The following is a 27454-nucleotide window of genomic DNA, read 5'->3' on the forward strand; positions in this document are numbered from 1 at the left end:
TCCCGGCGCCCCCCCCCCCCCCCCCACGGGGGCGCAGGCTGTGCTCCGGCACTCCTTCCCACCACTAACCTCCTTTCTGGGACGAGGCGAAGGACAGCAGCACACGTGTTCATGTTAAAATGTGAATTTTAATTGTAAAAATTGTCTTCTGTAAATATAATTCTAGCCACCTCTCCGCACGCAGCTTGGTTCAGATATATACAGATACCACATCCACTGATGTTACTGGTACCGCGGAGCAGAATCACTTCGAGAAACATTTACTCTGAAATTCCGGATCACCCCAGCCGGCTTTAGGCCTTTGGAACGATCACCACTGAAAACGGCAAGACTAACAGACCTATAAGCACGAGTACACGGGGTAAAAGTGACCGACTGACACTGATGTCATCATATGAGGTAAAGGCTTGCAACAGAAATAGATTCCGTTTCTCTTATTGCTCTAACTGATACCGGGGTGGTAATCAAAGAGAGGCTTGACCTGGGAGGCGCAGGCCAGCGAGGCTTTTCCTAACTTGCAAATAGAGGCAAACCTTTTTTTTTTTTTCCCCCAAAGCTGTAACATGTTCTTTTCAGGAAAGGTTTATTTCCCAGAACTACATAAAGTTTAGCCAACGAGCTTCGGGTACATAAGGAAGTTAATTTTGTTTTCCTGTCCTGTCCCCTGAATACCCCTTCCTACCCTGTCTGTTCAAAAGCCCAGGACCTACCCTTCCCCTCACTGTGGTCTTCGTGGGCTCACTAGACTGAAACTCTCCCTGATGCCACCTTCAAAAGTTTCTTATACTTTATCTTGGCTTAAGTTTGCCTAGAGGAAGTTTTCACTCTAATATGAAAAACAAAACAAAACTAGCAATCAGCTAACTTAGTGACCTCTGTGTAGATTTTTCAGTTTTGGGATCATCTCTGGCCAATTTTTAATGCCCTCCCCCACCCCCTGCATTACCCCAGCTGCCCTCGGAAAGCAGGGAAGTGGGTCCTTAGTCTGGACGGGCCTTCTATGGCGACCATGTGATCCCGCGGACCTCCTCCTGCAGTAATCAAATCACTTCTGAATTTAGATCCTGTTACCTCTGAAAGGCCATGCTATGCTGAGCTTCTAGAATAAACCAAAGAAACAAAAGCAGAGCTTTACTTCGCCATTACTATTTATATATTCAATAGCACTAGAAAATCCTGATTTCCTTTCTGAATGCGCGGCTTCATCCAGCCGCCCATTTCCAACTCCAAAAGTGAACGGAAGTGCCGGTTATAAAACTATTTTCCACATTACCCCCTTTTGTACGAGAGTTTTACCTAAGGCTGGGACTACATGTCATCCTCCCTGGGAGTGTCAAGTTTGTCCTAAAGCACGCTATTAAGACTTCACAGTCTTTATTCACTCTCCAAACATTTAAGTCATAAAACTTACGGGGTCTCAGTTGCTTCCAAATTCCAAAACTGTCCCTTCTAGGATTACAGCTTGGAAATCTCTTTCCATTTCAATGTCTGCATACTCATTTCATCACACAGTAATATTGATACAAAAATAAACTTCCATTTCTTATAAGAAAAACATGAACTTAATTCACAGTTAGCCTTTTCCCATAACACTCCGCGCTCCAATAGCTCCTGGGAACAGAGGTATATTAGTAACACAAATGGAATATTCAAAGTCCATGACTTGGGAGTAAAAGGAGCCCTTAACTCCTTGTCTTCCCCTACCTGAATCGGAAAACGGTTTTCCTGAAATGAGGGGGCAGGAGCCTCTGCGTCCGCAGGGTCCTCGCCGAAGGACAGGAAGGACAGCGGAGAAGGGCAGGGGAAAGCCGAGGCCTGGACGTTCCTCCGGTTCTCAGCCCACTAGCGAGGAGCCTAACGGAGGTGAAGCTGTGTGTGCATGTGGGTCCCCGGCTGAACTTCCTTGCCGTGTTAGAACTCATCACACTAAGGCAAGTTCACCGTCAATCAGGACGTTGCCTTCTGATGTCACCCCCCTCCTTGACCTCTGCAAGGATGAGCTGCTCTGGGACTGGAGAAAGCCGCTCAGTCTGTGCCCTGGGCCATGCACTTTCATTATAAAAAAATAATAATAATTACGGTCCCTGAGGTCCGAGCCTCTTCCTGGAGGGTCCCTGTACTACCATTAAAAGGAGAATTCATTACTGCCTTTTGCAAAAGGTTCCCTAAAGGCCTCAGTTTAAAGGTGAATAATCTCATCTTTTTACTGTTTGAAGGGCTTTCAGTGTATCAAGACAAATAGCCAGTTTGTCCTCATCGCCACGGGAAGGAAAAGTAGTGGGTCGGCTATGATTTAATTGATCTTTACCTCTACCTTCTGGCTAAAAGATCACAGGCTATTACACTGATAAATGAGTCTTCTCATGTGGTATTTAGAATTATCTGCACCCCGGGCTACAATTCAACTTCCCGTCCTGACTTTCCCATGGAAGAAAACAAGGTTAAGTCACCGATGCAAATTCCTATGCTAAATTATTGCCACCGCGACATCCCTCGGTGAATTCGGCGTCCCTCCTCAGCCAGGTGGAAGAAGAGGTGCCGGGCACGTGCCTTCTCCTGCAGGGCTGTGCCGGTTCACAGAGGCCTGCACGGGGCTCAGCTGGGACACGTGCACTGGACAGATCTGCACGAGGCCTGAGCAGAGCTCTGTGATTGACGGAAGCCAAAGCTAATTCTCAACCAAGGACTCAGCCATCCTTTTCATTGGTAGGAGATGAGCCCTACCATTTCTGACTCCTTCCAAACAAAGGGTCCTAACCTAGGGGACACCTGGACACTGTCACAAAGACTGAACACTACCATCTGTCAAGCCAGCAAACTTGAAAAAACCCACTTTAGCATCAGTAAACTGCAAGGCTGGATTCCAGACCTCTCAAGGACTCTTGCCACCTGGAACTTCTAACATGACCTCAGCTGTGCATACGGCTCAGAGGGCAGCCCGGGAGTCAGGTGTACACACTCGGCTGGGATGCTAGATTGGGCTGAAATCCCCCAGGGGGCTCAGCTGCTGGGGCAATGCCTCTCAGTCAAGGGACCACACCCATTCCAGAAGGTCCGTGGTCACAACGATCACCCCTGGCCCTCCGGAGCTTACCGACCTAGAAGGTAGGACCTCAAAGGATGCTCACCAGCATCTTCCAAACCAAAGTGGATGGTTTCTCAGAAAGTATTTCAACAGTGACAGGAAACAACATCCACACGGCTTCCAGCTTCTGCCGTTACTGCACAGGGGTTCTTGCCTGGTACCTCACAAACTCATTCCCCTTCAAGAAAACTGGCGGCAAAGGATGCTGTGCTGGGCTGCCCGCCTGAGGCACTGGGGAGAAGGCAGGGGGACAGGAGAGACAGGTGCAAAGGAAGCCTTCAGAAGGGGACCTCCATATCTCAATCAAGGCAAGAAGTACCAGGGAGATGGCAAATCCAGATGAAGGTCCCCATGGAGCCAGTGAGCAGGCTGGTCAGCCAGGCAGAGAGGATGCCCCACTGGGTTCCTGGCCTCATGAGGAAGCTGCCATGCAGGGAGGGAGCAGAGGGAGAGAGCGCAGGGTGGGGTATGTTCTCCACCAGGGCACCTAAACCCCAGCCTTCTGCACAAGCTTGAGGGTGGACACACAGACATGCCAGACAGATGGCTGCCTACAACCATGTGGAGCTCAGAAGAGCCCACGGTTCAAAGAGAACTACAGGAAGCTCATTTTCTCCCGCTACCTATATTTCAGCACTTCCGGGCTTGGGGTTACAAAGCCACAGAAACCAAGTGTTCGCACACAGACAGACTGGAGCAGAAGTGCTTAAAGAGAACTCTCCCAACAGATTCCCCAATTCCACAGCAAGAGGATCTACCTTGCCCTCCAGGAGAATCTGACCTGCCCTTTCACCCCTACCCCTGCTCTGATGATCCCCCCCGCCCCCCACCCCCGTTAGAAACCCTTGAACTTTTGGGACACCATGAACAGTAGCCAGGACTTGGCCCCCTTAGGGCATTTCTGACAGGCAAGAGAAAAAGGTTCCTCTTTAAGAAAAACAGCAGTGAAGCTTCAGCTTCTAAATACGGATCTTTTTCTTTTATAAACATGTATGTTACTGACATGACGCTAAACCCACACTGCAGAGGAGAGAAATGTATTAGTGGTGCCGTTTACATTTCAGTGCCCGAATGTATTTATATATTTACATACAACGCACTACCTTGATGAGTCCATGTCTATTTGCAGTTCCATGTGGGAATTTCTGCGGTCTTGAATTCCGTATTATGGAGCGATAGGGAAAGTATTTTTGAGTAAAACGATAAGCCCTACAAAGCTAATCTTGAGATCAGACACGTGATCTGTCCATCTGAAAGTTATTTCTCTGCTGTGTATGTTAGCCTGGCTAGAGCTTGCTCACAGACACGGATATACTAAAGGCTATTCTAGGAACAGCTGGGCAGGAAGGGTGGAGGGGAAAGAATTATTTGTCACCAATCACCTAACATCCCAAGTCAAAATCCTACATTATAGCCCCAAGACGCTACTCACAGGAGCTGGCTGTGGGGAGGTATCAGGCCACAGCCTTTTAGAGGAGAGCCTTGGGGCTCCTGACCACTGTCTTGGGCGAAGGCACTGTCATGGTTACTCTCTAACCAATCTGATAGGTCTCTGGGCCAATTACTTAGCTCAAGAAATGTCATCTCTGCTAAGGAGGAGTCTGTGGAGGCTCCAAGCTAGCACACAGTCTTGTCCACCTGCTCAGAGCTCCGAGCCAACCAGCCCAGCTCCTGGCTGCATTACAGAACCCAGTGACTCTGCCCACGTCCAGAGGCTCTGCTAGTAGTGCCTCGCAGGGACTCACCCGGAGGAAGAAACAGTTCTATTCTGCGCCTCATTTTCTCTATCTTCAGTGGCAACAAGTGCCACTATTTGGAAATACCCACATGATTCCAAGAGGATGGTTAGCCCTTAAAGGAGACTCAGTTGGAAAGTGAATTTGCTCACAAGCTCCAGGGCCAGCACTGGCCCTTGTCAATTTGCCAACCCATCCCAAGAGGTGGGGACCCTGACCAAGAAGAATACGACATTGAATGGCCACCAGCAACTTTGAGGCACGTTTCAAGGCTTCATGCTACAATTTCAGTAGTCAGCTGACTGATAACGCCTGTCACCCTGTCCTTAGAGAAGCTCATACTTGGTGTCAGAAACATCCCCTTGTCCCATTTTGAGGTCTCACAAGAAGACACAGATTTGTCCTAATAAACAGGAAAATGGACCTGATCCCAAGACTGGACTCCCAGAACTGATAAAAACCTTGAAAGGTCATGGTCTAGCTTCCACCATCACACAGATGGACATCCAAGGCCACTCTGGGAAGACAGTGGTCCCATTCTTGAGTACATCAAGGGACACAGACCGTCCAGACTTCCTAAACAGTCCACCCCAGTGTTTCCAGAGCTCAGCCCACTCTTAGTGATATAGGGCCTCCACCACATCTCAAGTCACTCAATTGGGGGATGAGAGAATAAATGTTGATAAGAACGCCGAAGACCAAACCAGGCAGGCCCTGCGGGAACACGGTGGGTTCCGGCGTCCTACAAAGCAGGACACACAACCACGGTGGCCTCCTCTGATCTCTCCAGAGCACGGGAAGAATGGAGAGTGCCAAAAGGACATCTGATGGGAAGTATAAACAATATTCCTTTGTGTCAACCTAATAAAAAACGAGCCCTCCGGGGCCTGGGCTCAAGTCCCACGTGAGAGTAGCTCACCAGTCCGGCTCGCTCGTCCTACGGGCAACAGGGGTTGTCAATGACCAACATGACATCGATGCCATAGGCCTCCAGCAGGTCCATGAGAAAACTGCGGTCTCCCTGGGGGTCCAGACCCATGCCCCGGGCATGCTCGGCTGTCAGAGTTTTGTCCTGACTGGCGGACACCTCCAGCAAAGTCTGGAATATCCGGTTGTTCTGCTCCAGGAAAAACCTGCATTCACGAGACAGGACACAGGAGATGGGGGGGTGGAGAAGACGCAGCTCACCGACTCGCCCACACACGGGGAGGGCCAACAACAGTGTTTTGCTTAGTATACCTTTAAATGGTCCAAAACCCAGAAATCTCTTTTAAAAAAAGAAAACAGGATCCAAGTTAAATGAAAGGGTTATTAAAGCACTACTAAGATTTGCAAAGAAACCACTGGCATTAATCACGGTAAAATTGGCAAAATCCCTGAGCAGGTGATGGCCGGAGTGCCGAAAAGCTCTTTGTTGAGGTTTAAACACAGTCTCGGGGAGAGGCCCCCCTAGACTGCATTCCTCTCTTTCTGCTTGTCATGAAGGGAAGTAAAAAAAAAAAAAAAAAAGCGAACAGTTGATCATGCAGTTCTGAAGTCAAGACGAAGTGAGGAACTGAAATGCACCTGCCCACCCTCGCTCGGTCACCAGAGCAGCGGCAGGGGAGGGGCTCTGAAGCGACCGTGGCCCCTGAGTCACCGCGGACCATGCAGGGCCGCCACGGCCGTCCACACATCAGGCGGAGCTCCGAGGAGCCGGGGCGGGAGCTGCGGGCACCAGTCCTGCCACAGCTCACCCGTACGTGCTTCTCTTGGATTATTGTTTTTCATTACGCACAGGGCATGACCTCAGTATCAGCGATGTCTAGTACTACATGAACACACAAACCACGTCCGGAGGAGGTGTTAAGCATCTACTTCTCTGCTGTGTCCTGCAGAGTTTTGGGTCCCGCAAAGGTGCCCCGTGCCCTGGAAGCTCTGGATGCCCGGCAACTTCAGCTACAAGGGAAGGTGACCGCTGGCCCTCTGCTCAATTCCCAGGTGCTTTTTATCTCTGAGCCCCAGCTTTCTAAGCGCTCATTAGAAAGCACACTTAGAACTACAGCAGTGCACTTGGTTGAACTGTCAACAGTAAGTTTTCAACCGCAAAGCCAGAAAGCGTTCTGACTCGAGCGCTGTTCCCCACCCCACCCTAGGACAGAGGGCAGGAAGCCCAGACAGGAAGCGGCTGCGGTTCTGTCCTCATCACGGAGCACCATGTCAACAACTGCATGTGAATGAAATCAGAGCTCCAAGGGCATGAAGGCCGGCTACCTCCCTGACCACCAACAGGTCTCAGGGAGAGTCCAGTAGGTGCAAGAGTTAAAATTTCAGGTTATCCCATAAGACTCAGTGCAAAGACCTGCTCTATTTAAAGGACGTCCCTGAATCCTGAGCGACAGACTCTCTGCTCCTTTTCTTAACTGCTCTGCGTCCCCCACCAACAGGATCTCAGGGTTCAGGACTGACGGTGTGGAGCCTGGCACTCAGTGCCCTTTGCAGTGGGAACAAAAGAGGGGCCATGTATAAACCTGAGAAGTCGGGGAGCCCATGGCAGGCCTGACACGCTCAGTGACCGGAAGGAGCACATGGGATGGGCTGATCACCAGTTCTTAACTGGGCAGGTCATGGCAGGTAGCCACACCCCAGGCCCATGGCTCCCTCAGCAAAGGTCAGACCCCCAAGACACAATGGCCAGCCCCAGAGCACCAGACCACAGAGCCTCTCTGTCATCTTGGCCCACCACATACCGTCCCCGTGTGCTGCGACGTTAATTACTAGCTATCCTGTACTCTCCAATGAAAAAGAAGGCTGTGGTTCTCCATTTGCCTTTTATCCAATCCCAGCGATTTCCCTGCTTTGCTTTCTCCTGCCCCCTAACCTACCACCAGGGGATTTCATGCACCCTCCTTAACATCTTCTCCTTTGATGCTAACGTATAAAATAAGCTGCAAACTGCCATTCTCTGGAGCATTTGAGATTTTGCTCTCCAGCAACGGTCCACTTGGCTCAATCAAGCCACCTGAATGCTCTACAGGTTTGCGCGTCTCTCACACCGACAGCGGCAATGAAGGACGTCCCTGGGCTGCAGCGTGGTGTGGGGCGGATGCAGGCCTACAGCGCTGGTGTTAAGGGACCCTCAGGGAGGCCCGCAGCCCAGCCCCGCGACTCACAGCACAAAGAGGTCCTCTTCACATGGGCTGTAGTCCCCCTCCATCTCCTGGGCGTCCAGCAGTGTCTGCCTGTTGTGGGGAGTCACCATCAGACCACATGTGCTGCAAGGACCCTGCCATCGGCCTGGTCATCAGGCAGGCCACCCCCTCCCAGGAGGGGGGGTGACCCAGAGGAGCCCCCCAACCCTGTCCAAAGGCAGGGAGAGAAGGGACTGGAAAGGAACAAACAAGGCTGGGAGTCAAAACTCCCTGGTTCTCGCCCTGTGTCACCTTAGGCAAGTGACACTTTCCTAATTGCCCATCCAGTAGGGAGGATAACGAGGGCCATTTGGCACAAGAACACCAAATGCGGAGAATCACAGGAGCTGGGGCGCAAGCAAGCGGTCCGTGCCGTGGCGCACACACCAGACGCTCCAGGCCTGGTGTGCTGAAGTCCGTCAGCAAGAAGTCACCCCCCGTGGTCTGCTGCCCGACCGGACGCTCTGCGGGGGGCCCAGCTTCCTCACCGCCCATCACCCAGGCAGCGGGCCCACCACTGCCAGAGGTGAGCCATGAGGGAAGCGGTGGATGGGACGGGCTTGGCAGAGGCCCTGGCTCGGGTGTCCCGCCTGGGGGCCGTCTGTCAGCGCGTGCGCTCCCTGTGCATGCCCTGGCCTGGCCCCGCTACCTCTGCTCGTTGAGCCTCCGGTACTTCTCCCGGTCAGCACTGTTGATCTTCAGCAGGGGCTGCAGGTGGTCGTGGTGCGTCTTCACATTCTGGTTATCCACGTACACGTCGTACAGCTCTCGCTTCTCCTCGAAAATCTTCTCTGTGGTGCCTGTGGGACCCGGGGTCAGGACCGGGGAACCCCGAGGCTGTCCCCAAAGGGCATCAGCCTGACCCCCAGGGGAAACAAGGAGCCTGGGAGCCTGGAGTCCATGAGCAGGGCCCCTGGGGAGCCGGGAGGCTGTCCATGGATTTGGGGCAGGGACACGGGGACAGGCCCCTTACTTACAGGCCACATAGGACATCTCCACCTCCAGGCTCTCGATGTCAGCCACGCTCACGTAGAAGAAAGGCTTGGACTCGGCGATGGTGCCCCCGATGCCGGGCAGTGAGACGTTGGCCAGGCAGCAGCAGCAGTACACTGCGGGCGGAGACGGTGACCGGGGACCTGTCCCTCCCAGCCCGCCTCCCACAGAGCCCGCCGGCCAGCTCTGAGTTGTCCGCACACCCAGGATGCTACGGAGGGTGTAGCTTTGTGCTGTCCTGGTACCCGAGGAACCAGGACTCCTGCATTCTGAGGAGAGGGTGGGGCACGTTTAGGTGCCACGGCAGAACCTGGTATCCTCAAGGCCACTCCAGCGACGTCCTGTCAAACCCAGCGACAGGTCGCAGTCCTCACTGCCGTTGGGCTTGCTAGGGTCTGGCACCGCTGACCCTACACTCGTGCCTACTGTGCCCCTTCCGTCTTCCGGTTCCCCCTCCGTCTTCTCCGTCTGCCACCCTGACGGTGCCCGTCCTGCGCCTGCACCTCCAACACTGGCACGCCCCTGCCCGCTCACTGTCCCCCCGGGATTCCACCCCCCGGGGGTCATTGGCACGGTAGGAGGCACCCTCACTTCTTCTGCAGCCCCGCTGCTCCCCAGGGCCCTGACCCAGCTGTACTGGCGCTGGGTGGACATGGCACGAGGCCTCGCCGGCAGTGCACACGCCCCGTGCCCAGACTTAGCTCTCACACCGCCTACTCCTCCTCGTCCCCGTCTGGTGGCCCCACCGATCTTGTCATCCGAGCCTCGTCCTCCGTTACAGCCTCACGCGCATCGGAACCCTACAACCCAGCCCTGCAGCCAGCGCTGTCAAGCTTCTCTCTTAAACACGAGTGTATTTACAACCCGTCCCCTCTGCTAGAATCCTAACCCTTAGCTGTCACCCAGCCCACTGTCTGCACCGCCACCACCGCCCACATGCTAAAACACAAATCCAGCCACGTCGCGCCCAGACTCAACATCTGTGACCCCCTTGATAAGGCCCAAGCTCTTCTGAACTGGGTCAACAGTGGGAAGGACTGAAGGTGGCTTCTGCCCCGGGGGACGCAGGAAGGGCCCCTGACCTCGGCCTCCAGGTACCTCTATAGCACACGACGCCCACAGGAGGGGGAGAGAATATCAGGATGCGCTTCCGAAGCAAGGCAAATTTCCAAAGGATGAGGATCTGTTCTCCAAAGAACTTAATGAACTGAGACATGCAGCCAGCTGGGTGTGTGATCTGAAAAGATCAGAAGGGAGGCGAGAGGGAGGAATTGCTTGTTAGAAGTGTCACTGCGACAAATATTCAATGCAGGAATGCGCCCCCCCTTTGTGCCCCCCGGGAAAAACCCCGAGATACAACCAAACAGATGCAGGGAGGGCTACTTCCATGGAGAATGGTATTTCCTCTTTCAAAGTCTCATCTTGAAACCAGATTTCCGTAATTCAACAGCTCCCGACACTGGAGTTCGAGCTCAAGGATCATTAACTACTTCACTTGGGAGCGAGAGGTGGCAAGGAAATGGGACCGGACATAACTTCTTAAAGGTCAGACATAAAAGTGTCTCTGAAGTGATAGGACACCACAGTGAGTGTTCAACGCATAGACATTACTGAGCACCAGAAGGAATAAAACGACGAGCCAGCAGTCCCAGGTTAGCTCCCCAAATGTGTCGGGACCTGGCTTCCGTGTGGAACGAGGTGTCTGCACAGAGAGGAAGACCCATGGGGCCTGCTGGCGGAACACCCTGCTGTACCCCAACTCCCACGATCCCTCCTTGCACACTAAACACAGGAGCCTGTCAACTCAGGCAGCAAAACGGAGGCCCTCAGTCCAACTGTCCACGAGGAACTCAACGTTCCCAATAACTGCATGAGCTCGGAAATGGATACATTTCCCCTGTGGGACCCCAACCCTGGCTGACACCTTGACTGTGGTCTCACGAGAGACCACGAAGCAGAGGACTCAGCTAAGCCGTGCCTGATTCCTGACCCACAGAAATTGTGTGAAAATCAATACGCACTGGTTTAAACCATTAATTTCGGAGCACCACTGGCCATGCCTTCCATCAGTCTGGAGTCGGGGTCCCTCACTTCCTGCCTAGCCAAACCCTCAGGGACCACCTCCTCCTCCAAGACGCCTTCCCAGATTTCCCCCTTAAACTCATGACATAATTTCTCTACCAGGGAGCTGAGGTGTACCCTGAAGTAGCTACATGGAAGGCAGGGAGGAGCTTCAGATTCATAGTCATCTTTGTTCCCTCCCAACACCTAACACTTGACTCAGTGTTTTGTTAACTGTAAGCAAACATATTCTAGTACAAAGGTGAAGTGCTTCAGAAAAAATATACAATAAAGCATATCCAAAATACTAAAACTAAGAAATATCATACCTGTTTTGATGCTTCATCATGAGCTCAAATGTCTGACTTTAAAATATCTTGAGGCAATCAACAGAATCAAATCCACCTCCTCCCCCCCGCGAGGAATCCACCAGGACTGGCCTATCAGTACAGCTTGGCACAGTGATTAGGGAGTGTCTGGAAAGCACATTGCTTAACTAACATAACTTGCTTTATGTTTTAAAAGAACCCAAATGCTAAAGTTAGCAATCCTACTCCATCAGAAGCAGATGCTGGGCATGAGCCCAAGACATAAAATCCGTATTCATTGAAAGAAAGAATTAAGCACTACTGGACACCGACGCGCGCCTGGACACATGCGAGGACGGCAGGCCTCACCTTCATCTCAGGGCACATGTGCCGGTGGATGGACGGCAGCCAGTAGACGGGGGGCAGGCTGCCACCTCTCCCGGGACCAGCGTGGAGCACCCCTTTCTTGTCCTCATAGAAGGCAGCCAGATGGGAGTAATGTCCTGGCGTCTCCAGCTGGTGTCTGCAAACACACAGGGGCACGGTGAGACCCGCTGCTGCCACAGCGCTGCCACGCACCACCCCCTCGCCGCCGCCCCAGGGCCACAACACTTCGGGGCCAAGGCCCGGATACACTGGAAAGGCCCCCTTTTGGAGGTTGCCCAGGACGCCTCCTTGGGAATTACATTAGATCCTTGGAGAAAGCTCCAACGTGGGTTCTGCTGCTCCCTGAGGCCACACTGTAACTCATTCCCCTTCTCATGGGAAACAGGCGGAATTAACAGACTGTGACTAATGCCTGTGTTCTTGTGAGGTATGCTGAGGACCCACTGTGTGTGCTGTGCAGAGCGGGGCCAGGGGCCAGAAGGGGTAACTTGGAAGACCACAGATTCCCTGCTTCAGGCTGCCCTTTGTTTAAGAATCATACTTGCTTGTTGGCTTTGTTGTTGTAAAAGAACAAGAGGGAGCTTACCCCATAGTGTCTCAAATAAGAGGGAACAATTATTATAGGATGTCACTCAGGGCTCAGAATTTCTGCACCACGTAATTAAGAAAAAGCGCAGGATCTCTTCTCTTTCTATCCCCACCATGCTCGGGATGGCAGGGCCTTGGCAGTGGGTGGCCCTGTCACCTGATCCCAAAACCAAGAACACTGCATGGAGGCCCCCGGCCATTTGGAGGATGGAGACTCCTGCCTTCAAGGTGAAGGCAGAAGCGCAGTGAATACTATTTGGCACTATGTTTAATGGGGGTGTTAAGGGTTGAATAGTGTCCCCCCCCAAAAAGAAAAAAAAAACCAATATGCTGGAGGCCTCAGAATGTGGCCTTACCTGGAGAGAGGGTCTATACAGAGGTAATCCACTTAAAATGAGGAAATTAAGGTGAGTCCTAATCCAATGGGGCTGGTATCTTTATAAGAGGGAACTTTGGACACAGAGACACACACGAGGAGGATGTCATGAGAAGATGAAGGCAGGGGCCAGGAGTCACGATCTACGAGCTGAGGAGGCGAGGCCGCCCCCCACCAGCAACAACGCAGGAGAGAAGCGAGAGTCTCCAGCCTCAGGCGGCCTGCCCTGCCCACACCTCGATTCCATTCTTCTGGCGCCGGACTGGGAGCAACTACATTTCTGCTGCGGTAAGATGCCCAGCATCTGGTGCTGGGTTACGGCAACCCTGGGAAGCTAATACAGGGAGGAATCAAAACCGGCACTTACACCCTTTTTAGCCCATTTGTATTTTCGCGGCACCCTGCAATTTCCAGCATATCGAAACAAAAAGAGAACCCAAATCTAGCTTTATTGAGTGAGGGGAGGCTCCCCTAATTACGGCTGGGCCTGTAACAGCGAAGACTCACATAGGCAGTGTCCCCAAACTGTCCTTGTGACACAAACCACTTGGATTCGAGATTTTCGTCATCCAGCCGGCAGCCAGCTCCCTCCACCCATCCCCACTCCAGCGTGACCCAGAGCTTTCCCGTCAAGGCGACAGCTGCCACTCCTCCAGTGTGGGGTCGCAGGCAAGTTACTAAGCTTTCCAAAATCCACTTTTTTCTCTTTCCTTAACATGCCAATATTGCCTGTTAGTAGACACTGGCACCACCGTGGTGTCATTCCGAGGTATAAATGACATCAAGCAGGAAAAGCGGCTCGCCCCGTGTGTGACATGTCAGTCTCACACAAAACCTTAGGTTCCTTCTTCCCAGATATCCTGCGGCATCTAGCCTGGCACGCAGGGAGGTCTCAGAACTAATGTAAATGGGGACAATTCTAGGCAAGCCCTGGGAGAGACCTTCGGCCAATTTACATTTTAAAAAGGAAAAAAAAAAAAATCAACTACATTCAACAGGTGATGACTAAACTAAGTTTCTCCCTGAAAACAGCCCTCGAACTTGGGGGTTCCTGAACATTCTGTGTTAAGCTTTGCACTAGGCGGTTGTGATGTGGTAATGACCCTGGAGGGGGCACTTATAATCATTTCTTTCGGGCTTACAAAATGCTCATGTGCGGATGGGAACTCCGTGGTGACTAAGTTGTGTCTGTCTATCTGAGCGGATGGGAGATTTCAGACACTCTTCAGTGTCTTTAACACAAAGATGGCTAGGTTCAGGGATGTTTTCATTAGGACCTCATTTCCCTAAAAAGAACAGTGACGATCATTTTATTGTATTTTTAATAATATATTTTCTGTGTTAAAGGAGGCTGAATGATAACACTTCGTCTAGGTTCATTGTTGATTTGCTGCTCCACTGACTGTCTTTTCTGTTTGGTTGCATTCAATGCTGTACTTGAACCAAGGTTCTAAAGAAGAGCTCTAAGTTAGAGTCCTGTAGACAAGAAGCACAGTTCAGGATCCTGTCCTTTGAACCTCTAAGATACCCCAAGTGATGGGGGAGATTCGTTCGGCAGCCGTCCATCTCGAGAGACGACGGTGTAGCTTCTTAAGAGTCTATCTGCACCGCCGAGAATGGTTGTGCAGTCCGACTCGGGAGTGACACGGTATCTGTCTCCTCCCGTGTTGAATCGACATCTTGCGATGACGCTGGAGTGTCCTCTCCAGTGAAGCTGAAGCTACAGAGCCTGGGCAGGGTGATATGGAGGGTCTGCTGTTGCCCATGCAGCAGACCCCCCCTCTCTTCGCAGCTGAAGGGTCCAAGGGAAAGACGGAGTCAATACAGCTTGGCTTCAGGTGCGCCGCAGGAGTTGCCGGTGTTGACTACAACGTCGAACCGCCTTAGGGACTCCGGCTCCGGATTTTCTGTCGGGGTTTACTCCCTTAGCCTTTCCCCTGAAGAGGTATGCCGCAAGGCAGCGGAGGTTTTTTGGAGTCAGAGTTTTCCTTCTCTGATGTGCCCTGACTGGAAGATCGAACCAGCGACACTTAGCTCGCAGGCCGACGCTCAATCCACTGAGCCAAACCAGCCAGGGTAGATGGAGGAGAACAGGCAAGAATATGAAACGTAAATTAGGAACGCACACATCTGTACAAATTGGCAGCTCCTGTGTCAATGGTAAACGGCTGTGGTGTCAAAGCCTCAAAATTTAAACACACTATAGATTTTGCAATAAACAAAATTGATCATCAAACCATAATATGAAGATCCACGGAAAGGTATTGAAGCAAAGCTGAGAGTCCCGGAAGGTAACTTGGGCATCAAAGATGATACAAAAGGAGCCCTTCCAGGTCATCTTGTCTATAAGGAGGCACTGATTAAGGCATTGCCAGGTGGAAATGTAGGCCCAGCATCTATGGAAGCTGTCCAAGAACCTGGACATTGTAACTGACATCATATATGCTCCTTATCTGAGGCACAGGCTTCTGGGCCAATTCGAGGGTGCCTGGGCAGGACCAGAGACAGAGACACTGGCAGTCTCCTTAAATCCACAGCCCTTCACTGATAACACGTCTCTGGGACCATGCAGAAGCCCACTGCCACGCTCCCTGCCGTCCCCCGCCACACCCAGCAATAAGGCATCAGTGTAAGGAAGAAGTGCCTCTGAGCAAGGACTACATGCCATCACTCCCGTGGACTCATTACCAGTCTGAACCAGTCTGTCTTTGGGCTTTACAAGGACAGAAAAATGTACATTCCCATTGATCAGTGCGGGTCCCAAATGGTACCCACCTTCTGAAGGATCACTTGCAATTTGTATTCAGTTGTACACTGTATATGCCCTTTGACCCAAAGATTCCATTTCTAGGAATGTGGCCAAAAGAATTATATATGGCTATGAACAATCATTTACCTACAGGATGCTCATTTTATAGTGCTGAAAAATAACAAACAGCTTAGAAGTCCCAAAATGGTGAAATAATTAAAGGAATTGTGATCATTTATATGCTGAAATGCTATGAACCCACCAAAATGATAGTGAGGACTGTCAGTCATGATATACTGGAAGGTTAACATATCAAGTTAGAAAATTTAAATATTGAATGATGAATTTTTAAAAAAAAATACTGTGTTTGTACATATTTATACATGGGGAAAGGAAAAGAGTAGAAGGATATAAATGTTAACAGTACATATGTCTAGCTAGTGGGATCATGTTCTTTTTTCTTTGAGCTTTTGGTCTATTTTTCAAAGTTTTCTATGAATAACTATATGTTAATTTTGTAGTTAGTCTTTTTAAACATTTCATTATGGAAATTTTGAATTATACACAGAAAGTAGAAAGAAGAAAATAATAAATCCTTTATTGATCGATGACTTAGCTTCAACTATGATCAATGTTTTATCTATAAGATTATATCTATATCCTATTCCCCCTCTTCGCTCTAATGGATAATGGATAAAGTCTATTTAAAAAATAATATCACCATCATGCCATTGTCCCAGCTAACAACATTAATATTTAATATAAGCTAATACCCAGTCCACATTCAAATTATACCAACTGTCCCCAAAATGTTGTTTTACAGTTAGTTGTTTGAATCAAGAGCTAAGCAAGGTCCAAAAATGTAGTGATGTGTCTTAATTCCTTGTATTTTACAACACTCCCTCTTCCATTTTCTTTTTTTTTTTAATATTATAAAGTAGCTCTCCAATAATCTGATTATTAAGAAACAGTCGTAGAAAGTACTAACTAGAAGATACTGAAGCTAAGAGTTGTAGATGAAATACTAAGAAGTCAGTTTGGGATAGCAGAAATAAGAATGAATATGAAACAGAGATTAGGTGTCTTCAGAAATCACATGTGGTTAATTTATATAAACATCATGGCTGTCATCAAGTGTCATGGTCATCCCGCCTAGACCTGGGCCTTGATCCCAGTGCCTCTTCTGTTTCCTCATTCTCTGTTCTGAGGTCTCTTCTCTCCTGTCACCTTGAGCCCCTGTCATCACCAAGCTGGAAAAACTTTCTAGCTGTAACTCAAAATCTAGAAGCCAGCAAAAGATGAATAAATTCAATGAAGAAGAGAATCTGCATGACAGAAAGAGTAATGTTAAACCATAAATGATGGAGTGGAAAAAAATATTTTCAATTTATGTGACAAAGAGCAAATCTCCCATTATACAAAGAACTCCTAGAAATTAATTTTTAGAAGGCCAACAACCAACAACTAATGTAGCAAAGGCTGGGAACAGTTCACAGAAAAGGCAAATGGCTCAAACTCAACCTCACTGAGAAGAATAAAAATGCAAATTAAAACTACTCACATTCTATGCTTTACCTAGCAGAATACCAACACCCCAAACTTTTACCTTTGTGACGGCCGTGGTGTGAGGAAAGAGCACGCACCTGCATTACTGCTGGGCATGCGAAATGGTACAGTCTGTGCAGAAAGCAATGTGACAATACCTATTAACATCACACATACACATCCCCCTTTGAACCACCAATTTCATTTCTGGGAATTTCATGTGCACATATTCTGCTCACATGCGAAATGATACTTGTTTGTGGATGCTCAGTGCAGCATTCTTTGTAATGTCAAAGGACTGAAGAGAACCAAGTGCCTATCAGTATAAGACTTGACAAAGATAACATGATTTTTTTTTTTTTGAAAACATGATTTTTGTATACAGGGCGCATTTACAATGGGAAGAAACAATGAAGAAACGCATTGTTGAAGATACGAGAGATGAGAAGACCTCCCAGATATATTGCTGAATGAAAGAGGGAAGGTACAAAGCATGTATAACATGCTACCTTTTATATGGAAAGGCGGAAATGAGAATCTGCATCTCTATTTGTATAGACACATGCACTAAGTCTGGAAAGATACATGAGACATTAACAGTGATTACTGGGAAAACTGGGTGGATGTGGGAACTGGTTGAAGACTTTCCATTGTATGTCAGTGGTAGAGGCTACCACTCTCTTCTTCCTTTAGTAATAGAACCTTCCAAATTTCAGCTGCTCACATGGCCGCCAACTTAAGGGCCACATTTCTCAGACTTCCTTGCTGCTAGGTGTGGCTAGTAACTAAGAAGTGGCCAATGGAATGTGAGCAGAAGCAACGAGTTCCTGGGATTACTGTCTCTCCTTCCTGCCTACTGGAATGTGACATACTAATGATGAGTAGGTTTCTACCACGCGGATGAAGACATTTCTCTAGAAGACGAAGACCTGGGTCCCAGGATGACCCAGTAAAAACAGAACCACATACCATACTGGAGTGCTCCTCTCCCTCTGGGACTATCGTACTAAAAAAGCTGTACTTCTTTCTTGTTGGAGTCCCTGTATTTTGGATCTCTTTGTTATATAGCAGCTTAGCCTAGCTAAAGCAGAAAGTGGTGCCCAGAAGTGAGTTACCACGGTGCACACAATGTGCATTGTGGCATTGGCTTAGCAGCTGGCAAGGGAAGGTGGTAAGAAAATAGACATTGCAGACTCAAAAGCTGGTGACCCTTGTTATACTGTAGCAAAAAAAAATTACTAGAACTTCAATAACTTGGAACACAGGTCCTGTGTCATCTGCACTTGGAGCATTAGGAGCAGCAGTGGGAAATAGAATGTTGCTTGCTCCCTGCTGTTTTTAGTGAGCTACTCCAAGAGCAAGATGAAAACAGACAAGAATTGGCCAATTTGTAAACCGAAATGGAAGGAAATATAGCCTAAGGGCAGTGTATTCTCTCTGAGCTCTGCAGTATAAATTAATTGAGACTCCAATCATTTGGGACTAGAAAAGCCAATTGCATCTGTACCCCGAATGAAGAAGATAAGAATTTCTCTCAAAGCCTCTAGTTGTTTATTCTTGGCCAGACACAGGAGTCAGACCATTTGTAAAGATGAGATTTAGGGTCCAAACTCCAGGTAGTTGCCATTAAAATGAGGGCAAGAAGGATGGGCCGAGAACAGACTGGTAACTAATCTATAGTCCACCGACTTAAAAACTGAGACCCAGAAGAGATCTTTGGCAGTGGGTACTTCGACCTGAAACTGGCAGGAAGCAAACTGACCAGAAGCCTATTTTTTTTAAAGTATATTTTATTGATTCTGTTGTTACAGTAGTCCTAATTTATTTTCCCTTTGCTCCCCTCTGCCCAGTACCCCCCTTCTCTCCAGCAATCCCACCCCCACTTAGTTCATGTCCATGGTCATGCATAAAAGTTCTTTGGCTTCACCCTTCCCTATATTATTTTTAACTTCCCTTATCTATTTTGTACCAACCAATTATGCTTCTTAATCCCTGCACCATTTCCCCATTTCTCCCCCTTCCCCCTCCCAGCTAACCTTCCAAATGATCCCCATACTTATGATTCTGTTCCTGTTCTGGTTTGCTTAGTTGGATTTTGTTTTTATGTTTTAGATTCAGTTGTTGGTAGTTGTGATTTTGTTGTCATTTTAACGTTCATAGTTTGGATCTTCTTTTTCTTAAATAAGTCCCTTTAACATTTCATATAATAATGGCTTGGTGATGATGAACTCCTTTAGCTTTATCTTGTCTGGGAAGCACTTTATCTGCCCTTCCATTCTGAATAATCGCTTTGCTGGATAGAGTAATCTTGGTTGTAGGTCCTTGCTTTTCATCACATTGGATACTTCATGCCAGTCCCTTCTTTCCTGCAAAGTTTCTTTTGAGAAATCAGTTGAGAGTCTTATAGGCACCCTTTTGTAGGTAACTCTCTGCTTTTCTCTTGCTGCTTTTAAGATTCTTCATCTTTCACCTTTGGCATTTTAATTATGATGTGTCTTGGTGTGGTCCTCTTTGGGTCCAGCTTGTTTGGGACTCTCTGTGCTTCCTGGACTTGTATGTCTATTTCCTTTACTGAATTTGAGAAGCTTTCCTTCATTATTTTTTCACATAAGCTTTCAATTTCTTGCTCTTCCTCTTCTCCTTCTGGCACCCCTATGATTCAGATATTGGCACGTTTAAAGTTGTCCCAGAGGTTCCTAAGCCTCTCCTCATTTTTTTCCATTCTTGTTTCCTCATTCTGTAATGGTTAACTGTTTTTTTCTTTCTTATGTTCTAAATCATTTATTTGAACCCTAGTTTCCTTCCCTTCACCATTGATTTGGTGTGGATTTTCCTTTGTTTCACTTAGCATAGCCTTCACTTCTTCCCTTATGTCTTTGCCATACTTAAGCATATCTATCAAGCCTGTAAGCATCTTTATCACCAGTGTTTTGAACTCTACATCTGTTAGGTTGGCCATCTCCTTGTCACTTAGTTCTCCCACTAAAACCTTGATCCGTTCCCCTTTTTGGACCATACTTCTCTGTCTCCTCATCTTGACAGGCTCCTGTGTTTGTTTGCCTCTGTGTCTTAGGTAGATCTGTCGCACCTGTTATGTTGTAAGGGGCGGAGCCTTAGGTATTCATCAGTAAGGGTGACCTGTTTCACCACGTTGTGGCGCTGTATGTGGGGGAGGGGTAAGAGAGGGAACAATGCTGCTTGCTCAGCACTTGCCCCTTCTCCAGGCACTTCTCCCACTTCCGTATGGGACTAGTGTCTCTCTAGCTGATGCCCTGGCCATCGTTCCCAGAGTGGGCGGGTCTGTGGATGTTCTAGAACTGTGGGGGCCCTTTAAACAAGTGGAGTCTGCTGAGAGACCAGCAGTTTCTGCCTCCGTCCCAACCCCCACTGGTTTTCACAGTCAGAAGTAATGAGGCTTGATTTCCCCAGTGCTGGAACCTCAGCTGCGCGGTCTGGTCTGCTGCTGGGAATGCTCCCCAGGTGTCCCTCCCAACTTTTCAAAACATGTGACTGTGCTTTCTGCTAGCCTGCTCCTGCTGCTGCTGCTGCTGCTGCTGCTGCTGCCGCCGCCGCCGCCGCCGCCGCCGCCGCCGCCGCCGGCACCGCCACCGCCACCACCACACCGTGTCCTCTCTGCCCCGGCTCCGCCCTTCCTACCTGTCTGGATGAGTATTTCTTCTTTATACCTTTGTTTGCTGGACTTCCATGCCGCTCGATTTTCTGGAACTTCTGGTTGTCTCTAGTTTTGAGGCAGTTGTTTTCCTTCTCAGTTGTGGAGGGAGATGCAGTGAGTCTGTCTACACCTCCATCTTGGCCAGAAATTCCTATTTGGTTTTTAAGGGGTCTGTGTTGTTACATGCCTGGCCTATAAAACTCTGTGACTTTTCAACCTTTAAAGAAACCACTAGACCCCCAAATATACACTAGCAGAAAAAGTGTTCAAAAGCTATGCAGCCCTAAGAAGTGGTTCAGAAGGGGCCATGCAGGAAAGCGGACTACAGGGGTCTGGAGAGCAGAGCCAAGGGCAGCCACGGGTGTGCTGCTCAGTCAGGACCAGCTCTGCGGCCCCGGCTCAGTGGGGTCGCGTCACTGTTACGGACTAATGCTTGCATTTCTCATTCTTCCCATTTCCAAGAGGGGTTCATGTGGGGGCTTCTAGTCTAGCTTCCACACTGCATTTGGGAGGTGGAAAATGGACGGACTTGTCTCTTCGATTATAGGGTTTTAGTAAGGAGGAGCATGCCCTCCTCTAATGAAAAGGACTGCCTCATACCACACAGAAATCCTGAATCTTAGCCTGAGGCACTCACGGAATGGACCTCCACGTCTCTCTCGGGGTGGGGAAAATGTCCTCCACGCGTGGGAAGAAGAGTGCACAGGGATAGCTCGGTAGCCAGAGGGGCAAACGGAAGCAGGGGTTGCTAACCTCCCCACCCCCAATTCATTCTTCCCACTTTCTGTTGGTAATAGAAGCCCCAGCATTTTAATTGGTCACAAGGTCGCCTACCTAGAGCCAACCTTTCCCAGTCTCCCCTGCTGTGACTGTGTCCCTGTGACTGAGAGCGTGGCAATGGAGTGAGGACTGAGGCAGGCAACTTCTGGGGCTTTCCTCTGCCCTGTGGGCTGGAATGCACACTAGCAGTAGTGGGGAGCAGCCGTGGACTCTAGAGAAGAACAGCTCAGAGTACAGAAAACACTCGTAGGACTCGGTGGAGTACTAACAGAAGCAGCGTGGGTCCCTGAACACTTGTAGGGAATAGCAGGCTGCCCGCCCTGATCACCTGCCTCTCTCTATAGACTGTTCCATGAGGAGAGGAACCTTCTATCTTATTTGAGTCATTATATCTTGGAGCCTCTGTTATCATCATTCAGCCAGGACCCTAATTTTAGAATGTACATCCTATTTGAGAAATAAATTTTTTTCAAAAAATAACATTTTTTTAAAAGTGTCAGGATCCCAATAAAAATGTTTCTTTGACTCCATAACATTACTTTTGAAACATAAACCTGGATAAATATTTCAACTAGAGAAAAAGATATATGCATGAAGCTGTTCACCACAGCTCCGATATGTAGAGAAGTTAGAAACATGCTAAATGCTCAACCCTAGGGAATAATCAGGTAAACTTTTGGGCCAGCTCTAGCATTACATAGCTATTAAAATAATCACCAAAATGATAATCTGGAGAAAACATATGCATACCTGGTACTCCCGAAGAAGGAAAAGAATGGAATGAAAAGGTTGAATATTTTATTATAGAAGGAAACATTCCTGAAATTAAAAATGAAAGACATATCTGTAGATCCAAGGGGACAAACAATCCCAGAAAAAATAACAAGTTCAGAAACAGCAGAGATAAAGATAAAATCTAAGGTACCCAGACGGAAGCAACTTCTCTGGGACAATTAATAGTAGAAGACAGCACAGCGTTCTGTGCAGCGTCCTGAGAGGAAGAGAGAAAGACTCAAGCATCTTATCACCGGCCGACCATAAAGGTAACAGGCCAATATAATTAAGCAGACAGGACCTCAGAGAAGGCAGCACCTATGATCCTTTCATGGGAAAAACAAAAAAGTGCTTGACGGCAAAATCCAGCCAACCCAGAAATAAATCAGTCAGGAACGTAGGAGTGGAGCAAGCCATGTGGAGTCCTGGACGTGGTTGGAAATATACACCGAGGCTGGAGAACTGTGGGAATTATGATTACAGAACTACGTGTCCTGGATCTTGCAATCTATAAAAATTGAGATGTGATGTAGGGGAGGAGAGCTGGGAAGAAATCTAAGCTAATAGACTGTCATCGGCTGAAACAATTTAAAAACCAATGACACCCATACAAAGATTTCTGCATTTTACTGTACATGTTCTTTGTCTATGAAAATAAGAGTGACACCATATCTTCATGTTTTTTCATCACCTTTTTTCTTAACTTTGGAGGAATAGATCAAGAAATAACATATCTTATTGTGAAAAAAAATTCCCTTAAAGTTTGAAAATTCCTTTAGTTTCATTTCCTCTTTTCCTAATAGATACAAGTAAAATTAAATATATCTCATGAAAATAGCTTGCTATTTGATAAAACGAAATCTTCATAAAATATGAATCCTATTTTTATAAAATTATTTCTATTTTAGAATGGCATTCACTGCATATTGAGAATGGATAGCTCTCTGAGTGGTAAGATTTGGGAGGGTTTTTCAAATTCATCTGTACTTCTATATAAATCTTTAAATAAACATGCCCTCCCACAAACAATTTCATGTTCTTTCAAAGATAATGATCAAGAAAGATTATTATATTAAAAATCAAAATAATGATAAATTTTAAAAGCACAAGTGATATATGGAGTATGATGCCAAGGATATATTTTTTAAAAGTGCATACACACACACACACACATGTCAGAAAAGAGGCAAATGTACTCAAATTTTAACAGTGCTTTAGGGAATAGGGACAGATTTCTCCCTCTAAAATCTCAAATTTAACTGGAATACTTACCCAATGAAAAAGATTATTAAATGACTAATAGTTTTGCTGGATCTGCCAAGAATACCCTTTCTGTTACCCAAAATAATAATAATTACCCTAAATCATAAATGACTAGGCTTAAAAGAACTTAAGAGTCTGTTTGCCTCCCTGGAGCAAGGTGGCTGTTATTGTGACAAGGAAAACAAAGATCATGTCCAGGACAGCAAATTATTTAATTAGACCAAATTGATGACAATATCAAAATAAATGAGAGGCAAAATCTACCCGGCTTTCATTATAGTATGAAGAATGATTATGCAGGATGTTGGCTGAAACAAAAAGACCTGCCCCCAGGGCCTGAAACGGGGCGTGGGTGTCCTTGGAAAGGCACCTGTTACTCTGGCACACGGCCATGAAGGCTGAGGGCTCATCAAGGCACCAGCTGGCAGGTCCCCGCTGCTTCCCCTCCCGGCACACGTAGGTAGGAAAGCCACATACCGAACCTGGTTCTCCAAGAAGTGCATGTACCGGTAAAGCAGGGTGTAGGACGGAGACAGGATGCCCACAGACTTCATGCGTGCTCCCCGCTCCAGCTCGCTCTCCACCGGCATGTTGGCGAAGCAGGCCAGGCCGAAGAAGGGCCCCTTCCGGAAATAGCTAGAACAGACCAGGTATGTCGTGTGCTTCAAAATCAGGGAGAGAGATTCTGTTTCGCTTTGTTTTTCATGTGTGATGCAGGCCCCAAGGAAATAACTGTGTCCGGGGCTCTATGGGAGAAAGCCAGCTCAGCCTAAAAAGCACATTGTGAGAATCTCCGGGGAACAGTTAGCCTAAGCTGCTCAGCCTCGCAAAGGAAACATCCTAGGCTCAAACAAATTATGGAACTCGCCAGGGGTCATCCAGCTGGAACCAGGACGGATCTCTGGCAGGCCTGCTACTCAATTGCCTGTGACCATGAAATATCCCTTCTCTTCTCCTGCATAACAGCTAACAACTTAGTACGAAGATTCATCAGCAAAGATTCATCCTCAGGCCAGGCTCGAACCAGCATTCCGCTTCATTAGCATAAACCACGTTGGCTCTCTCCTCATTTCCTGGGGCCCTGCCAGCTTTACCCGAGCATGTGACCAGGGCTGTCTCATTTCCTTCCTCTTTCTCACACTGATTGGCCAAGGCTTCGGCCCAAGAAGAAGATTAAAGTGACTTCATCACCCTTGCGTTCTTTCCCTTTGCTCCTCTTTCCAAGAATCTTAATTGCCCAGGACTATAAACTGGCCTTTCTTAAAGCTGGAATCTCAAGTTTTAGCACATAAATAGCCTGAGTTATCTGAAAGGAAACCAAAACCCGATGCTTTCCTTAAAGCCAAACTTCCAGGGAGGTCTAAACAAGTCTTAGAAAGGGAGAGAACTTCTATTATAGTTCTTAACTTTTTAGGGTCATGAAATCCATTGAGAACCTAGTGAAAGGTAGGGACTTTCTTGCTAGAAAAATGTTAGAAACACAAAACTATATATATATATATATTTTTTTTTTTTTTTCAGGGCATTTAGACACACTTCCTACAGACCCCCTGATAAGAACTCTTATGTTCTGGGGAAAGGATAGGATGGAGAGAAGATGATACAGAGAAGACTTATACTCAGAAGTACTCACATGAAATCAGACTGGATTTTATGGGACCCACTGGCCATAGACTTGAACTCAACACCTTCGAGGTCAATATCTTGAGGTAAACACCATTCAACCATGTTTCCTGTGGGGAAGGGAGAACACAGGTTAAAAGAAACAAAACCACGCAAAGAGAAAGGCCGAGTGCAGGCCCAGCTCACACAGCTTCTCAAGAAATGTACTCAGTAACTTGTAAAGCTTCCGGTTTACCTAAACGCTGTACTATGTATACAAAAATACTACACAAAGTGCTATCATAACTATACGACTCAAAGAGTTTCCCCAACGTGCACGTACCTACGTAACCAGCACCCAAAGATGTGGAACCTTATCTGCACATCAGTAGTCTCTCTCGTGCCCCCTCCGAGTCACTAACCCTCTCCCAAGGTGACCATTGTCCTGATTGCCAACGCCATACGTTAGCTTTGCTGTTTTTAAAATTTTATAAATGCGATCCTAGCTTGCATTCTTTTGTGTCTGTTTTCTCTCGCTCAATATATTTTTTGCCATATTCATCCATGTTGGTGCCTGGAGCAATAGTTTGTGCATCCATTACCTCCATCCTATGTATGTATATACTTATATTAATCCGCCCTGGCTGGTTTGGCTCAGTGGATTGAGCGTCGGCCTGCGAGCTAAGTGTCGCTGGTTCGATCTTCCAGTCAGGGCACATCAGAGAAGGAAAACTCTGACTCCAAAAAACCTCCGCTGCCTTGCGGCATACCTCTTCAGGGGAAAGGCTAAGGGAGTAAACCCCGACAGAAAATCCGGAGCCGGAGTCCCTAAGGCGGTTTGACGTTGTAGTCAACACCGGCAACTCCTGCGGCGCACCTGAAGCCAAGCTGTATTGACTCTGTCTTTCCCTTGGACCCTTCAGCTGCGAAGAGAGGGGGGGTCTTCTGCATGGGCAACAGCAGACCCTCCATATCACCCTGCCCAGGCTCTGTAGCTTCAGCTCCACTGGAGAGGACACTCCAGCGTCATCGCAAGATGTCGATTCAACACGGGAGGAGACAGATACCGTGTCACTCCCGAGTCGGACTGCACAGCCATTCTCGGCGGTGCAGATAGACTCTTAAGAAGCTACACCATCGTCTCTCGAAACGGACGGCTGCCGACGATGTATGTAACAATATTGACTTAACCATTCATACATATTTAGCTTATTTTCAATTTACTGCTATTACAAACAGATCTGCTGTAAGCCACCTGGTAAATACGCATGGATCGGCTGAGCGCCGTTTCTCAGAACTCCCTTCCCCGGAGGTCTCCGGTCCAGACTGGGGAGGCGGAAGTGAAGCAGTGGCCATGATGTATTTAACATCTGGTTGGTGCAGAAGCACCAGGCAGCGCACAGCGTGGGGTGGCAGCCTGGTCTGCTGAGGCTGGACTCACCCTCCCCTGGGTCCTCTTTCAGCTTCCCTGGCTCCTGAGCCAGGAGTGCATTTGGTCCCATAGCGCTGGGTGTCAGCTTCATCAGGACACCCCCTTGTAAGTGGAGGCAGGGACGGACTGACCCAGGTTCCCGTCCGTCCTCATCAGTTCCAGCTTGTTCTCTTTCTTCCTGATTTTACTCCCTTCTTCCATAACTGCCCCCCCAGGACACTCCAACCTCCGTTATCAGACACAAAGACAACAGCTTTACCCCCCGAGTCTGCCCAGCTGCCACACTGTGTAATGTCAAGTTCCCGCCTCTGTCTCTCGGATTAAACCTTGACTGGCACAGCGTGCACACATTTCTGTCAACTCCGTCACTAGCAGAACTGCTGTAAAAATGCTCGCACCACGGCAAACTAGAAAACGTCAATAATTCTCAAAATTAGGTTGACAGGGCTTCTGCAAAAAAATAAAAATAAAACAAAAATTTTAAAAGGGATTTTAGCCAAACAACCTTTGTTTAAGTTCTCAGATCTTTATATGTCCCTCTGCACTGTGACTCTCTATGAAATGAATACAGTGTTTAATATTTCCACAATTGTTTGGCCAATAAACCTATTTTTAAGGGGCATCTAAGGTACATTTTATAGAAGGCATTTTTAAAAAAAGAAATGTTAATATCTAAGGGGCTGCAAGTTGACCCTCCGTAGCCAGTCTTCCTTTCTTATAGGGGACAGAACCAAATGACAGCTAGGTTTCTCAGTACTTTCTTTGCATATAGGTATGGCTATATGAGTAAATTCTAGCCAATGAGATATGGACAGAAGTGAGGTGTGTCATTTCCAAAAGACGCCTTAATGGGAAGGAGAAGGCCGCCCCTTCCTCTATCCTGCTGCCTGGAATGTATACATGGTGACATTCCACACAGGGGAGGGCTCCGC

The 27454-nt window shown here is 48.1% G+C and overlaps 1 protein-coding gene across 1 annotated transcript in view; it reads right to left on the minus strand.

Moving 5' to 3' along the window:
- Positions 1 to 5619: 5619 nt before the first annotated feature.
- Positions 5620 to 27454, minus strand: part of DENND11 (DENN domain containing 11) — a 33148-nt gene continuing 11313 nt past the window's right edge. Inside the window, exons 2-9 of the mRNA XM_090286823.1 lie at positions 25122 to 25221; positions 23966 to 24124; positions 11723 to 11876; positions 10083 to 10221; positions 8969 to 9100; positions 8641 to 8791; positions 7974 to 8042; positions 5620 to 5954 (exon numbers count right to left, since the gene is read on the minus strand). Coding sequence (XP_090142949.1) covers positions 5759 to 5954; positions 7974 to 8042; positions 8641 to 8791; positions 8969 to 9100; positions 10083 to 10221; positions 11723 to 11876; positions 23966 to 24124; positions 25122 to 25221 — 1100 coding nt within the window. The 3' untranslated portion in view covers positions 5620 to 5758. The remainder of the gene's footprint in view (positions 5955 to 7973; positions 8043 to 8640; positions 8792 to 8968; positions 9101 to 10082; positions 10222 to 11722; positions 11877 to 23965; positions 24125 to 25121; positions 25222 to 27454) is intronic.

The sequence above is a fragment of the Furipterus horrens genome, unplaced genomic scaffold (assembly GCF_987537825.1).
Source record: "Furipterus horrens unplaced genomic scaffold, mFurHor1.1.pri manual_scaffold_9, whole genome shotgun sequence".
NCBI lineage: Eukaryota > Metazoa > Chordata > Mammalia > Chiroptera > Furipteridae > Furipterus > Furipterus horrens.